Genomic DNA, 16,523 nt, shown 5'->3' on the forward strand with positions numbered 1-16,523 from the left:
TCAATTGGCTATGACAGTTTATGTTTCTTTTTTTACTTAAGAAAAGTTTAGGGTGGGGAGAAGCTCTTCCTTCCTTTCATGTGAAGAGTCGTCAGAAAGTATCGTTCATGATTAAATTTTATATTGAGGAAACTAATCAGAACCAAGATATCAGGTCAACCATTTATCTTTTCTTATCTTAATTATCAATGTTCCTAAGTAATGTTCGTAATGAGGGTAACCACGAACCCCACTTGCAAGTTACAACCTCACGTAAATCCAAAATGATTGTCTATAAAACTAACCTCACATACATTTGCATTATATTATCTTGTGGCAAATATGGCTCCATAAGTCTTACAGGTTCACTATCTCTCATCCATAACTGAAAAAAGAACAAAATTTATAAATGTAGCCACGGCACCAACATGGGCTAATTTTGTTTTCTTTTACCTTCCCCTTATATAGGATAGACTCTTCTTTAAGTGTGTTGACACTCAAATGCATTTTCGTCCAAACAAGTATTAATCCACGACTGTGCGTGATCGTTCTAAAGTAGAAACATGATGGTGAAAGTTTGGCTCGTGTTTGCCTAAAATAATTTGGTTAAGCATTCAAAAGGATCGATCCCTTAGTAACATAAGAGATGTTTCAAAAATAAACAGTAAAATTTTGTCATGAAGATAAACTGTATCAACATTTTTTTCATTAGTCTGTCGAAACTTTGTGAAAATTATTCCCGATCAAGTTGTACTTGAAGAAGCAACCTAAAAAAACATCATCTACTGCGACTATGTTTTAGCATGAACACATCAGTTGGACATAAAACAAAAACAAAAACTACAGCAATCGGCATATATTCCTTTTTCTCTCTCTTGAGAAGGGTGATTTGGTCGTTTCACTAAAATCTCGTGCTCCCATATGAACCTGATCAACAGCAAAGCAAAGCCTCATCTTCGATTCTTGCAAGCAAATGATGAACTGCCGATGCAATACCATCTACCGAACCAAGTTGGAATCCTTCTTCAACCTACATAAAAAAAATGCTAATATTTCAGCTAAGCAATCTCTCGAAACTTTCAGGACATTATACAAGGCATCATGATTTTATAACTGAAAGAATATGGAGTTGAGGAAGGTGGAAAATGGAAGACAGTAGTGAATGAATAGTTAATGACATACCTTAGCACTGATGGAATAGAAGACCAAAGGGTCTATGGTGGTGACATTAAGATGTAGGACAGTGAGGTAGAGAGTTTGGAAACCAGATACTAACTTGGTTAGTTGGACGGGGCTTTTCCTAGTGAGAATTCGAAGATTTGCATGGGTCTCGATTAGAGTGACCTCGATATCAGCTATGGCAGCTTTGGTCTTGGATGTGTATTTGTTAGGACTCTGGGACCATGTGTACTGAGGATACAAAAAAAATTGTGCAAAAGGGGGTTGCATGAGTTTGGAAATGGCCGTATTTTCATTGGTTTGCACCGCTTCTTGCTGCAAAAGTTGCAGCTTTCTTGCTTCCAGTGTTTGCAGGAGGTGCTCCAGCTCCTTCACAAACTCTATGGCACCACCCACTATAGAGGCCTGGTCACCCTAAAACATCAAAATTTCATCTTCAAAAAGTTAGTTGCATTTAGCACGACTTTAGTTTATACATAAAGTAAGTACATGGAGTGACCTAAGTGCAGAAAATGTTATATTTCGAAGTTTCAATTATTTGGCAGCACTAGTAGCGGATTACAATTTAGGCACAGTACTGCTTCTTTTGATTCACCTTACAGTGAGAAGTCAAAAAAGCAGTGTAAAGAACATTATCTTTGATTCTGCATAGTTTAGATTATTGGGTTTAGTTTTTAGCTTTGTCCTGCTTAGCATTATCGATAAAAGAGAATCTCGTCATCTCTACTATAATGGGACCATAACATAGTAGTGATTTTGAGAAAAATCCCAACTACATTTGTTATGAGAAAGAAAGAGGAACTAGATAGAGACTGAAAAAGAAAAAAACAAGAAAGAAAAAACAAACCCTCTGGACGTAGGACTCAGGCATGAGTGAACGAAGAACAGCAAGATGCTCATTCATCTGCTTTCGGCGGTTTCTTTCCACTGTAATGTGAGTGATTCTTTGTGTCTCGGCCTCTTCCTTGTTTTTGCAAACCCTTGGCCTTCTTCTCCTCTTCTTCCTACCTTGCACCCCCGCCACATTCTGCTTCCTGCTGCCGATGGCTTCTGGTGGCTCGCTGGCTTGGCGCTTTCGGGTCCTCATTGAGCTATCATTCAATGAAGGGTTGTGTTCCTGACAGTTCACAAAACTTTCCAAGAAACTAGTCTCTGAAGAGTCATGGCTGCTAAATGGAGTTGCAGAGATAGTGTCGTAGACGATGAAGTTGGAAAACTCGTTGGATGGAAGAGTTTCTAAAGCCATTGTTATTCTCTATTGAACTGAAGTTCCCTACTTGGTGAGAAAAGTAAGTGACGACCAAAGGTTTCATGCGTTTCTCATAGACATGAGAGGCATATATAGAAAATCTCACTAACTTGGTTGAGGCAGTTTGAGTGACAGAGGAAGAGGAAGCTGAGAGTTAAATATGGGAGAATGAGTTAATTTAGATTAGAGGATACGCAGCACGTGAGAAGGGCAGAAAAGGTGTTGTGCTTTTCAGGAATCAGAAAGGTGTAGTAAAAGGAAACAGGCTCCTCACACATCCATGCTTTGGTTTCCTTCCCAATTTCATAGATGCTGTCAAAGACTGGCACAGCTTATGCCAATGAAGAGTAGAGTGGGGGACCCAAATCTATATAGAAATAAGCATAAAAACAACAGAACAAGCTGTGCAATAGCTACCCATCACATTCAAATCTGTGTTGGGCTTTGCAGGAAATGAATGCCTCACGCACCCGAGATTCCTATATAAATAATTTCGACATAGACTATGCATGTATTTGACAATCCACCGGTACAACATTCTACATGTCAAACCCATACCAACCTTGTGTTGTAGACCAAAATCTTATGGTACATATTATTATTCCAGGTTACGGACTAAACAGTATCTAAAATCGTTGTGTAGTTAGATCTTCATCATTATATTCTACAAAATTATTACTTACCTAAAAAACCATTTTAACGTCATCTATAAATCATTCTATGAAAATAGTGTTTGCTATAACTTAATTTCTTATAAAGCAAACGCATTCGTTATTAATTACTTGTATTGTACAATGGGGCTACACTGGATGTCATACGGTATACAAAAAGTGAGAATGTCCAGGACCACCACGAGAAACTTGGCAAGGAATATCTTTCATGTCGCCCCTCTTTCAAATACAGGAATTATAAAGTTGTAGACGTAAGTGCATAAAACTAAGCAAGGCTTAGGACGCAGAAGTTTATAGTTTATGACAATTACCACAATATTAATATCCTTGTGGCCATAGTCTAGACCTCGATGTGCATGTTTTTGTAAAGATCAGAACTTTAGCCATATGCGCTGATGAGGACACACGAAAGGACAGAGGTGGAGCTAGGAGCGTGGTCCAAGTTGTCAGAGTCTGCTGCATTAACCATGTGACTGTAAGCTACCCTTCTCGAAAAAGTACATCATCTGCAGGTCCACATCACATAGGCTACATTCAAATCCCCAGAAGTCAGTTTCAACCTTTCTTTTTCCATTGTATATACTGTCTAGGAAGATTTATGCATCATTTTACCACACTATTTCACTGTGCAATCATGTATAAAAACTACCAAGGGTTTGCCAAATCAAGATGCATGAAAATGAAGCATGGGAACACAAAAGCATCCAAGTATGAGTTGTAGGTTGCATTTGCTCAGTGGTCAATTGGTATCTATGCCGAGATACCATACAATTGCATGTGCAGGAAAATGGCTATCCTTTTTTCGGGTCAACTAAATGGCCGTCAGTAAGTGCCATAAAGATCACCTTTGTCCAGTCTTCGTCATTTCGTCATTTATAGAGTACATATGCATTCCTAAATCTTATGCTTGTTAACCCAGACCGAGTTCAACGGCAGTAGAATTTTCATAGTGTATACCTTTACAAATAAACCACAACTGCCGCATGATTTTTATAAAAAAAATCAATTGATGATTAAAAGAAAGAATTCTTATTTGAAAATAAATAATAACACTAATAGAACAGACTAGAGCATAGCAATTGACTGCTTCACCAAAATTTTAATTTAATACCAAAATAATCTAGAATACCAATTACAATTGATAAAATATAAGCATAGACCAACAAGATAATAAGGGCTTTGATTGATGACGCAGACAGGGTATCGACAGACAAGTTTACCAACCCTGTGAGAATATTTGCCTGCACAAAATTGTCCAGAAAAATTATAACTGATGATGTCTAGAGAGAGAAAGCATAATGTTTGTAAGCAAGGAATATCTTGTTTTCACCAGTAGAAATGTAGCCAGTAAGTTCCGACTGAACGCTTCTTCTAGTACTGAAGTTTTCCTTCCAGGAACAAGATCAGCCAGCATTAGAACTGATAACAACTGAAAAATGGGTAAATATTCAGATTAAATTGCTAAATCCGTGATTAGATTTCAAATTAAAAAAATACAATGTCAACTATAACTCAAAAATACTTTGCTGTGGAATTAGAAATTGAGACACCATAAGCTGCATTTGATATAAACTAGATAAAAAAATTTAATTGCATAAATAAAATTCATACGCACTACCAACCACGATAGAACCTAAAAAATTTTAAAATGTAGCAACTGCAATACAAACTACAAAGTCAATATGTCCTATCATATGTTAGACACCGATCCATATAATAGAACTCAGTAAGAATGACCTGTAGATTGTCAGCCAATACCATAGTAACATATGGAAGGTTGCACTGCACAAAAACATCAACAGTTAGTTTCCAGCATTGGTGTTAAAGAATGCCACCTCTAATTAAGAAACTGCAATATAGCCCGACATACTGTTCTCCGTGAAACTCTTTCAACATGCCTGTCCAGTAGTACAGTTAATAACCTGACATGGGCATAAAAAAAAAGGAATAAGCTTAAAGCTATAGGCAGAATAAACACATCTAGGATCAAAACAAGATTGCTTAGTGCAGGATAAACAGGTTTTGGATCAAGCTTTACCAAAACAGTATGGAGAGAGCCCAAACCCTCATCCGTACCCATCTGCTACTTCTAAATCCAGAGGAATGGCTCCCAAAGATAAGAGAGTTTCCTATATAAACACCCAGAAGATACATACCCCAGTATCCTGGAGACAATAACATTGCTTAACCAACTTTTATACATAAAAAATAAAACGGCTAGATGTACTAGTCAACAAAATGATAGCCTTAAAATCAAGACTGAACAATGTGGGGTGCAATTCTCACCAAATATGCTAAAAATTCCCTCCTTGTTTTGACTTAAAATATCCACTCCTCTTTCATCAGAAAGTAAGTAATGGTTTAAACCTTGCACCAAGCAGAACTGGTACCCTTGGAAACAGAAATTAAACTATATAAGAAAATCAGATTTCAAAGACAAAGCGTAAGAATAATGCAAATAAAAATGTACCTACTAGTAGAAGTGAACCAATAACTCCACAATATTGAGGAGAAATATTAATAAAAGAAGTAAGGATTGACACAGCAGCAAGTGTGAAGAAGAAATTCCAATGAACACCATATTCACCGACATGTACCTATAAAAAGGAAAATTGAGAATGTTTTCACTCTTGGATTAGAAAATTATTACTCAAAAACAATAATGAAAACCACAAAATGATTACCGCCTACCTTAAGAAATTAGATTCTATAAATAGGTCAGAACACATACAAACACCAGTCATAATCTTAATTAAAGATAGGAGGAAATGAAACAATCCTGCATACTGCAATCAATAACATTAAATTTCATTTAGAGGTCACGTTTCCAGAAAAAACTTTACCACCCACATTCCACGGCCTTCCAAGTTTTCAGGCTTATGGGCTAACAAAAACCCTAGGATTTGACATAAGTCATACTATCTAAAAGATTATTATCCATAATCTTCATTTCATGCATCAAAAACATATAGGTGACTAGCCTTGTTAAAGCTTTAGATATGCAAGACAAGTTAATCCATTTGAGTTGTCACAGATCATTCTAAGAATACCAATGAAAAAGTCTCACCTGATAATCCACACCAGTTGTTGTAACAAGACGGAGAAATCCTAATAGAATCAGTGGACTAGTTGAAACTACTGCAGTCTTCCAGCTTCTGTAGCATTAGAAAAGATGACATAATCAGGGAAATACAGAGTGCCTATATCTGAGCAAGAATATTTAAAAAAACACCAATGTTATTATAGACCAGATAAATAGAATGAGAAAAGGAGAAACTTAGTTTTAAGAGATTGTCATTGTCAGCAAGGTTCATTTTGTTCACATTGCTTCAGTCATTATTATGATTGTCAGAGAAGTTCTCTAAGTCATTCAAGTATCACACTAAAAAACAAATTTACATCTTACAAACAAAAACTAATTTCCAATGGGTCATAGCAATAAATGACTCACACTAATGCAATATTCCGTGCTTGCCGAGAAACTAGTGAATTTGCTAAAACAAATGCTCCAACTCCAAGATCCATCTAGAATACAAAATAATCTCAAATCATAACAGAGAAATCAAATTATTGAAGATACTGAGTGTTAGAAATATTGTGAAACAAAAATTTAGGGGTCAAGACGACAATAAAATAAATAGCTGAACTGAGAGAGAGAGAGATCAAAATTTACAACTTAATGTAATCCGGATGAGAATTAATTTATATGTTGAATTAAAAAGCCCATTTTCTCCAACTCCACACCCACACAAACTCTGAATCTACTCTAGCCATAAATCACCCAGGTGATAAGTAATATAGTAACATATTACCATTATAAGGGAGGAAAAGAAATCCTCCTCAATCGAACAAAATACACATAATTTGTTTGGATAAAGTTCTCTATAAGAACTTATAGGAGAGGAAAATAAAAAGACCAAAAAAACTGGGTTTCTCCGATAAGCTAAATTCAACTTATGTACTTCAGCTTTTGAAGATGTGCGAGAAGTGTTGGGCTAGGAAGTATAAGAATCATCTTAAATGAAATCTCTTTTCCTGTATTCTTATTTGTAAAACATTTGTTTCATTGTCATAGAATCATATCAGAATTGCAGAAGAATCATACCAAACTTCCATAGGTTAAACGAAATCTCTTTTCCTGTATTCTTATTTGTAAAACATTTGTTTCATTCTCAAAGAATTATATTAGAATTGCAGAAGAATCATACCAAACTTGTTCCATAGGTTTCAGTCTTCGCATATCTTCTAGGAAATATTTTGAAGTCAACAGCCAAGATGCACAGGAATGTTATAATCATCTGCCAAAAATAACTTCAATCAACATGAAAGCAAAAAGACAATCAGAGCAACGGGATAAAGAATTCTATATGGCACTTCATACCACAAGAACCCGGTAAGAAGTCACGTATGCCCTAAGAGAATTGGGTTCTCCTTCAAAAGAAGATGAGCCACCAGACCTGCAGTTATGTGTACAGAATCAGCCATTATCTACTTTGGTTCATTTGAAACTTTCGGCCTTAATTTTCTGTTTCATAAAAAAAATAATATCCCTTAAGAAAGTTACCCATACAAGATTGCAAAATTACCTCTTGGTTGAAATAAATAGTAATGTCAAGATAGTCAACGAACATGCAATGATATAGGTCCAGTTTGCAAGTACCTATCAGCAAGTTCATTGTAGTAATTACAAAATAAACAATGAGGGGAACTTGCAAAAAGGTTTGTTACTACAGAGTAGAGCTACACATAAACAAGCTGTCACAACTTTCAAGCCACAAGTTTTCAATTTGTTGGAAAAACATCAGATGCTATTGGTGCTAGGGAGGGAGCACTTACGGTGAAGAATAAAAGCATAGGAACAACAATAACAAGAAAGTCCAGAGTCAATGTGGCTAAGTATGATTTGAAATTCCTTTTACCAGAAGGTGCATCGTCATTTTTCTTCTTCAGGGAGGCACCTATAATTAATAAAAATAAAAAAGAAAATCAAGCAATTAGTACGAATATAATAACGAGCTTGCATTGAAGCAAACAACAGAAACATAGACCAGAGATTATAAAAACATAAAGATATATAATACCATTTGGGTCCTTAAAAGGTGTATACCAGTGTTAAATTGATCTTTGAAGCTAAGAAAAATCTATGTAAGTCCTGAAATTTCTAGGCGTAGAAGTCCATAAACTTGACCATTTATTATCATTCTGAACACTGAACATATGTTAACATTATACTTCTCTTTTCTAATTCTAGACTAAAGTGTCATGCGGATTAATTGTACTTTACGAGACTTCGTTTAATTTTCATATTTTCAAACACTAATGAGACAGCCTTATACACTAACAGTAACCCAAGTTCTGCCCCCAAAATATAACTATTAAGAAAAAGAGAATATACAAATTTAAAATTTTTAAATTGAAGTGTTGTAAGGAACTGACCGGCAATGGAAATGGACGAGATGGAGTGACGAATAAGAACCAGAACCTGTAATGGGAGCACAAAACAACCACGACGGCGTCACATTGAAGCTGGTATGAATGGGCATGCAAATGGGAGAGTCACTCACCGGAACAGACACTGTAAGTGCCACGATTTCGGGCATAGAAGATCCGGTCAAGTTGCTGACAAATCTGCGAAATTGAGAGAAAGGAAATACGAGATCAGAGGTGAAAAATCGAGTATTATTGTTACAGGTGAGAAAGGTAAAGAAAAGAGTAACTGTTCTTTGAGATGCTTGTTGGGGTTGAGGGAGGGTTTAGTCATAGGAAGATCCATCGATGAAATCCGACGGAGAATCACACCAACTGAGAACGGAACTGGGGAACAGTAATCACACTACCTCCCCTCAGAGACCCATTCGTTCGGCCGTTTCTTTCTTGCTTCAGTCCGGTTCGGCTCAACCTATTAGGGGTCGGTAATTCAGTAGGTCTGTTAATTAAATGCGTTGATTTACCGTTCACTTATTTAAAAAAATTAAATTAAAATTTAAACAAATTTCAATAAAATTCAAATACAATATAAAAGGACGTTAAATACAAACTATATAAAAATACTAATGTGTTGATTAAAAAAAATAATCTAACCTGACGTAAATATAAAACTCAACATAATAAAAAATATTTGTATAATAATTTATTTACGGGTTGGTGAACCAATCTGACTCACCACAAGTTCAACTTAAGTCAGATTTTAAGTAGACCGGATAAAAAATAAACATGTATACCAAATCAAAAATAAACTCAAACTAAAATTTGTAAAAAAAATTTCAACTCAATCCAACCCGAACCCGTGGTAGACTCGCGGATTCCAACCCCAAGAATTTTTTATTTTTATTTTACAAAGGTAATAAACTCAATTAAAAGTAACAATTTTGAAATTTAAAGAATAAAATAAGATAATAATTTATAGAAATAAAAGTGGTATATATATATATATATATATATATATATATATATATATATATATATATATATATATATATATATATAAAAGCAGACTAAAAAATAATTATTTTCACTAATAATTGTAGATATATTAAATTTTATTTTATTTATTTTATTCTTTTCGATACTTACCGTTACTGATTAAAAATTAAAGATAAAATTGTAAAATTAAAAATTACAACAATTTGAATATCACATATACATGTGCGTGATATAGTCTTACTACATTAATAGAAAATCTTTTTAAGCAATTATCTTCTTATATAATTGATTGTCTTCATCCATTTATAGTGTATTTGGTTATGCTTTAGAGAATATTTAGAGAATAGAATGTGTGATTGAATCGATCATTGATGGAGATTGTTGATTCTCTTTAAACGTGAATTTTTGACATTCAAAATAATTTTGAAACTAAATATACAATGATTCTATGGTAAAAAAATTAATTCTACGTCAAAATGAAGCGAAACCAAGCACACACTTATGTTCGTCTCAACTCTCATTATCATGTCATCTTCATCTCTTTTAGTCATGACACCTTACCTTTTCACCTCCAACAACTGCCTTTCTCAATGTAGGTCCACAAAAACATCCTCCACGAGTAGCAACTTCTTTCAAACGAAACTTCACAAACCACAACTTACTTGCATTTCGCAAAAACAACAACCAACTTTGTCAAGGAAAAGCAAAAGTGTGAAGCTCTACCAGGTGCATTCACTAGTATTTGATGGAGTTTTCAAATGCTTATTTACCATGGTCAAAAGATTTTTTCAAGAATCTCTACATGCATGAACAATATCCAAACCATGAATATCTCTCATGCATAGTGTAAATTGAAAGATATTTTTGTTTTCTTAAGCAGTGACAGATCTTGACCAACATCATTGGGGGAGCCAAAATAATACATCCAAAATTTATATATTTAATTATTGTCACTAATACAATAAAAATGAATACATAACTTAGTATAACGATAACTAAAAAAGAAATCACACATATCTAAAAGATTGTCATTCGTTCCTTCAGATCCCTGAACTCATCAATAATTGAATCAGACCTAAAAATTTCAGCTATTTCTTTTTCAGTGTAAATAATCATATTGTCAGCAAGAAATTCATCTTCCATTTTATTCTGCAATGTTGTTTTGATAATCTTCATTGTAGAAAATGATATTTCTGTTGTAGCTATAGAGACAGGAAGAGTTAAAATAAGAGGAATTAAACGATCAATCAAGTAGAATGTCCTTGACTTTCCTATTCTTGCCAAAGATTGACATAATTCAAGCATGGTTGATAAATTCTTCAAATGTGGATGGTTAGGAGCATCAATAATAAAATGGCGAAGTTGAAATTTTAAACTAATCTTCTCTTGCTCACTAAAATCTAAAGTATAATATTTGTTCACAAGAGTGTATATATCCTCAATGTTATTAGCTTTATAAGCATCCTTAGGAACTAAAGCATTGCTTAGAGTTAAAAGTTCCATTGTTTACTCACTAAACCTGTCATTTAATTATTGCAACTGCTTGTCCACTGTAACAAGAAATATGTTCACCCTAAAATGATGTTCCTTAGTGACTTGATCTTTTTTATATCGAGAATGACCATGACGTGCAACATAAGTAGAATTAAAATCAGGAATATCAATGTCATGTTGTTCACAAAAGAATACCACACATTTCAATAGATTTTGCCAACCATCCTCCCTCAACTTTTGAATCAAAATTTTAGTAGAACAAACCAATTGCATAGCATTCAGTATATCCTCATATTGTTTCTGCAAAGCTTGGCAAAGACCGACAATAATTCTCATAATCTTTTTCATCATGTGTAAAATTAATATGAACTCAAATGAAGACAACATATTAAATGCAGCATCAGCATCAGCATCACCCCTTTGAGAATAAGTTGATCAATCAACAATAATTTTTTGAAGAACCAGACAAGATGCATTATATAGCTTCATCATACTACAAATGGAATAAAAATGCAAGCTCCAACGAGTATCACCAACTCGTTTTAAAGTGTCAATTTGATTTTTTCCTTTACCAATTTCAAGTTCACCCATTTCTAACAAGTGAGTTATTCCATCTAATTCAACAGTTTTTAACTCATCATGACGTTTACTAGAGGAACACACAACATTTACAATAAAAGCCAAATTTGAAAAAAGTTGATGAAATGGAATAACCTCTCTTGAAGCAACCACCAAAGCAAGTTGTAGTCTATAAGCAAAACAATGCATATAATAAGCATAAGGATTATCATTGAGAAATAATGCTTGCAATCCATTCCACTCTCCCCTCATATTACTAGCATCATCATACCCTTGACCGCAGATATTGGAAACATCAAGATTATGCCTAGAGAGAACGACACTCAATTCTTGTTTTAAAGTGGCGATTGTTGTATCCTCAACATGCACAATATCAAAAAATCGTTCTTTTACATTACCATCCTTATCTACAAACCTCAAAACAATAGCCATTTGATCTTTTTTTGATTTATCATGTGCTTCACCAACAATTATGCAAAATTTAGAATCTTCAATTTCTTCTCGAATGTGACTTCTTACTTTTCTAAAGAAAATGTGCAAGATTTCTTTCTAAATATGATGAGAAGTATACTTAGGATTATACGGAGCATTTTCTAACACAACTTGTGCCACTTTATCATTATATGATGCTAGAAGTTTAATCAGTTCAAGAAAGTTACCTCTATTACTTGACTCTGGTGTTTCCTCGTGGCCTCTAAATGCACAAGCTTGAAATGCTAGCCAACGAATCGTGTCAATAGAGGTTTTGAGCCGTAAACGATTCTTGTAGACTTGCTCTGAACTTTGAATATTTATAATGTTATTAATGTGCATAGATTGATTCAACAAGTCTTCAGAAGCTTTCATTGCATTATTATGCGGTAAGCAAGGACTATCTCCAATGTGGTTGAGAAATGCACATCTTTTTCCTACATTAACCTTTTTCCATGATCTAAAACCTTGTTTAGTAAACACATCTTACCCAAAACAACCATCTGGCTTTGAACTAAATAGATGACATGCCAAACAATAAGTTTCATCATTAGCCAGAGAATACTCTAGTCAAGAAGGAAACATTTTAAACCAATTAGATTGAATTCTCGTTAGATGTTTTTCCTTAGAATAAGGATAGTTTTCAAGTTGAATTTGATATGGACCCCATTTTAAATAAGCTCTTCGAATCTCATCTCTTTGGTTCATTAGATATTCTCATATTTGAAGACGTTTTCCTAGATCACATTCCAAAAAATTAATATGAAACTCCTCACCTATAATCCTTTGAACCTTAAAAAGGGACTCCTCTGATTGAACAATTGGATCATTAGTATCATGTTTCAGAATATTTGGAAGAGGATCACTTCTAAAAAATGAATATATTCTTTTATTCTTTATCTATATACCTATTTAAAAAAAAGACTAAAAAATAATTTATCATAATCTAATAAAAAATTGAGAGATATAAATACCAAAAGAAAATTCGACGATAATCAAACCACACTTAAAATCCAATTATAAAAAACACACAGTACAATCCTTTTTTTCTTCTATGTTCATAAAATAAAAAATTAATATAAAAGAGACTCATTAAATAAATTATTAAACTAATATTTCACAATCAAGTAAGACAAAAGAGAATTACCTTCTTTATTTCTTCGAGAATGGAAGACAAAAATTGAGAGATGAAAGCAAAAATAATTTTTCTTTTTCTTTTCAGAAACAAAAGAAAATAGGTAAGAATGGAAGATGAGAACAATTTGTAAAAAACTCAAGGCATAGACATATAATAGAACCACAATTAAAATATGGTTATAAAAAACACATAGTATAATATTTGTTCTTCTATGTTCATAAAATAAATAAAAAAATATAAAAGAGGCTCATTAAATAAATTATTGAATTAATATTTCACCATCAAGTGAAATGAAAGAATTACCTTATTCTTTACTTCCTCGACAATGGAAAAGAACAAAAGAGAAATAAGAGAAAAAATAATAGATTTTTTTTTCTTCAAAAAGAAAAGAAAACAGATGAAAATGAATTATGAGAACAATTTATGAGAAACACAAACTATAATGAAAACAAATAATAAAAAATATCTTGATAAATCTTTTTAATCTTTATTTTTTATTATATTTTATTTTATATTTTATTATTTATTAGCATTAATTATTATGTTTATAAAAGAAATAAAATATTTGATTTAATATCTATAATAAAAAAGGCTTAAATATACATTCGGTCCCTATTTTTATTGATTTTATTCAATTTGGTCCCTATTTTCGTTTTATGTTCAATTAAGGTCCTCATTGTCGTCAAATTGTGGTCAATTTGGTCCTTTTCACTAACGGTGTTTAAATAGTTAACGTTTTTGAACAGTACATGCCATGTGTCAGCTCCTGATTTTTTTTTTAATTTTTTTTAATTTTTTTTAATTTTTTAATTTATTTTTTTAATTTTTTTTAATTTCAAAAAAAGTGTCCACGTGTCAAGTCACAATTGTGCCATGTGTCAATGCTAGTGCCATGTGTCAGTTTGTAGTTGTATTATTTATTTTTGTTCAATTTAGTCCCAATATTCGTTATTTTTGTTCAATTCAGTCCCTATATTCGTTATTTTTGTTTAATTTAGTCCCAAATTTTGTTAAAAAAAACCATTTAATTTTTAAAATTGACATTATTATTAGTTATTTTTTAAATTTAATTATAAATTATAATATTTAATTATTAATTGACTATAATTCTTAGATTCAATTGTTAAATAGAATATAATTATTTAAATATTATTAAAATATAATTATTAAAATTTTAAAAATATATATTAACATTTGTAAAATTCACATTTAAATTTAAAATATTTAATATTTTTTTGCATTTTAGATATTAAAATCTAAAATATTTTATATGTAAATGTTAATTTTACAAATATTAGTTTATTTTTCTAAAATATTTTGAATATTTAAAATATTTATATATATATATATATATATATATATATATATATATCAATTTTAAAAATATTTTAGAATATAAATATTAAAAAAATAATTATATTCTTATAATATTTTAAATAATTATATTCTATTTAGCAATTAAATATAAGAATTTATTCAATTTATAATTATATTTAATAATTTATAATTGAATTTAAAAAATAATAAATTCAAAGGTTAATTTTAGAAAAGATATTAATATAATTTGTATAAAAGATATTAAATTTAGTGTCAATTTGAAAGGGACAAAATTGATTTATTTTAACAAAAAATGGGACTAAATTGAACAAAAATAACGAATATAGGGACTAAATTGAACAAAAAAAATAATACTACCACAAACTGCACATGGTACTAGCATTGACACGTGGCACAATTGTGACTTGAAATCACACACAAGATCATGGGAAGGAAAAAAATGAAAAGAAGAGAAGAGAATAACAAAGCATAAAAGAGAAGGTTAGGGAAACCATCCACTACATCTAACCTCCATTTCTTGTTCATCCTTTTATTTATATTTCATATTATTCAACTCCATGAATGACTAAATCTTCTTTTGTTGGCGTTAGATGTAGTCATCAAATTCTCTTGTATATTTTTATTATATTTATATACAATGTTGTATTACTCTTTTTCATTTACGTTTAATCTTTATGTTTATTATTTATTGTGGCTTGATCAACCATAAACCAGTTGAAGTTTATAAGAGGTTGAAAAATCCTTTGAGTTCTTAAACTAAGATAAGACAATCAATAAATCATTTTTCTGGAGATGAAAAATGACTTATTGATCGTCTTTAAGTCCTCAACCTTTATGCGAATTTATTTTATTGAGTTGACAATAAATTGTAATTTAATAAGATAACTTTTCATGATAAGAATTAATGATAAAGTAAAGAAAAATCTCCATTTTCAAAATTAATGAAACAAGAGATTGAGGTGGTAAATTATAATCCTAGCAATATCTATATCATATATTTCTATCCAACTAGATTTCTCATTTGAAAAATACCAAAATATTGTAGTGTTTAGTTTTAACTTCTTTTAAGTTTTATTATATAATCTCACTTCATGCTTTGTATTTTATGTCTTGTAGTATAAAGCTATTGTGGTTTACACCAAGTCATTGTGAATTTGACACCCTTACTTTTAAAATTATTGTCGACAATGGTACACTTGTCAGAAAGTCAACAAGATAAATTTTATTGAAGTTACCCTAAAACCTCATCCCCAAATATCATTTGTGATTGGAAGGTTGTGTAAGTCTCATTTCAACTTCTAAAGTAGTTGGTCACTATGATTCGAGAGTTGTATCAAATTAACGTAGCTAAACCTCATCATTAAGTATAGCTTGAAATTAGAGGATTGTGTATCATTTAGTATGATGCTTATCTATAAAGCCTTTGGAAGTTTTATACCAATTCATAATATTTAAAAGTATATTCAAACTACAAGACAACACTAAGGACATGTAAGATAAGAGAAGTTTGAAGTAATTTCTTAAAGGAAAATGATTTTTTGACTACTAAATTTTGACAACTTTCTCTTACAATCTTAGGTGTCATCTTTTAAGTGGTTTTTCATTTTTTCTTTTTCTCATTTTCAATATTCAAAAATCACTTAAAAGATGACACCCCATGTTGTAAGAGAAAGTTGTCAAAATTTAGTAGTCAAAATATCATTTTCTTTTCTTAAATATAGATGTAAGTTGAAACAGTTTCCTAAAAAGTAGTGATATCTTAAAGAAGAAAAAGATAAGACTTCAACACTTCACCCTGAAAAGGTGGTTAGCAAATTAAGGATTTAAAAAGACCAAAACTTATAATGGTTAGCAAACAAATGAATGTTTTATCTTAAGTCTTGGAAGTCATTCACAGGCTTAAGCTAGAACAAAAGCAAACACCATGAGTGATCAAATTGTAGTTCGATTGTAATCTTCGACATATTTGAAGCCACAATCATACAATAGTTTGGAATCTTGC

The 16,523-nt window shown here is 31.7% G+C and overlaps 2 protein-coding genes across 4 annotated transcripts; both read right to left on the reverse strand.

Annotated features, from left to right (window-relative positions):
• Positions 1-649: 649 nt before the first annotated feature.
• LOC114179643 (transcription factor bHLH71-like) lies at positions 650-2,858 on the reverse strand. The gene is made up of 3 exons (XM_028066057.2): positions 2,006-2,858; positions 1,162-1,572; positions 650-1,009 (listed from the first exon to the last, which is right to left on the reverse strand). The coding sequence occupies exons 1-3, from the start codon at positions 2,402-2,404 to the stop codon at positions 911-913; spliced, it is 909 nt and encodes a 302-aa protein (XP_027921858.1). The 5' UTR covers positions 2,405-2,858; the 3' UTR covers positions 650-910.
• A 1,226-nt stretch (positions 2,859-4,084) lies between these two features.
• Positions 4,085-8,990, reverse strand: LOC114179642 (transferases, transferring acyl groups). Of its 3 annotated transcripts, none has more exons than XM_085671268.1 (16): positions 8,796-8,990; positions 8,643-8,706; positions 8,515-8,560; positions 7,915-8,036; positions 7,665-7,738; positions 7,460-7,535; positions 7,287-7,376; positions 6,530-6,603; positions 6,146-6,233; positions 5,553-5,675; positions 5,365-5,461; positions 5,117-5,243; positions 4,949-5,000; positions 4,816-4,860; positions 4,409-4,507; positions 4,085-4,319 (listed from the first exon to the last, which is right to left on the reverse strand). In XM_085671268.1, the coding sequence occupies exons 1-16, from the start codon at positions 8,849-8,851 to the stop codon at positions 4,167-4,169; spliced, it is 1,386 nt and encodes a 461-aa protein (XP_085527394.1). In that variant the 5' UTR covers positions 8,852-8,990; the 3' UTR covers positions 4,085-4,166. The 3 variants fall into 3 exon arrangements, with proteins under 3 accessions (XP_085527394.1, XP_027921855.1, XP_027921856.1); XM_028066054.2 differs by having other exon boundaries at positions 5,365-5,469; positions 5,549-5,675; XM_028066055.2 differs by lacking the exon at positions 8,796-8,990 and having other exon boundaries at positions 5,365-5,469; positions 5,549-5,675; positions 7,998-8,036; positions 8,643-8,712.
• Positions 8,991-16,523: the final 7,533 nt, after the last annotated feature.

Source organism: Vigna unguiculata, chromosome 3 (assembly GCF_037176805.1).
Source record: "Vigna unguiculata cultivar grain cowpea cultivar isolate G323 ecotype 2 chromosome 3, ASM3717680v1, whole genome shotgun sequence".
Lineage (NCBI taxonomy): Eukaryota > Viridiplantae > Streptophyta > Magnoliopsida > Fabales > Fabaceae > Vigna > Vigna unguiculata.

Excerpts from the sequence above, each read along its gene's own strand:
- LOC114179643 (XM_028066057.2), bottom strand. The coding sequence starts at position 2,404 with ATGGCTTTAGAAACTCTTCCATCCAACGAGTTTTCCAACTTCATCGTC. Across the intron at positions 1,573-2,005 it reads CTGAGTCCTACGTCCAGAGG|GGTGACCAGGCCTCTATAGT; the intron begins GTTTGTTTTTTC and ends TTGATGTTTTAG. Across the intron at positions 1,010-1,161 it reads TCTATTCCATCAGTGCTAAG|GTTGAAGAAGGATTCCAACT; the intron begins GTATGTCATTAA and ends TTTTTTATGTAG.
- LOC114179642 (XM_028066054.2), bottom strand. The coding sequence starts at position 8,851 with ATGGATCTTCCTATGACTAAACCCTCCCTCAACCCCAACAAGCATCTC. Across the intron at positions 7,739-7,914 it reads CTATGCTTTTATTCTTCACC|GTACTTGCAAACTGGACCTA; the intron begins GTAAGTGCTCCC and ends ACTTGCTGATAG. Across the intron at positions 4,320-4,408 it reads TACTGGCTACATTTCTACTG|GCAAATATTCTCACAGGGTT; the intron begins GTGAAAACAAGA and ends AATTTTGTGCAG.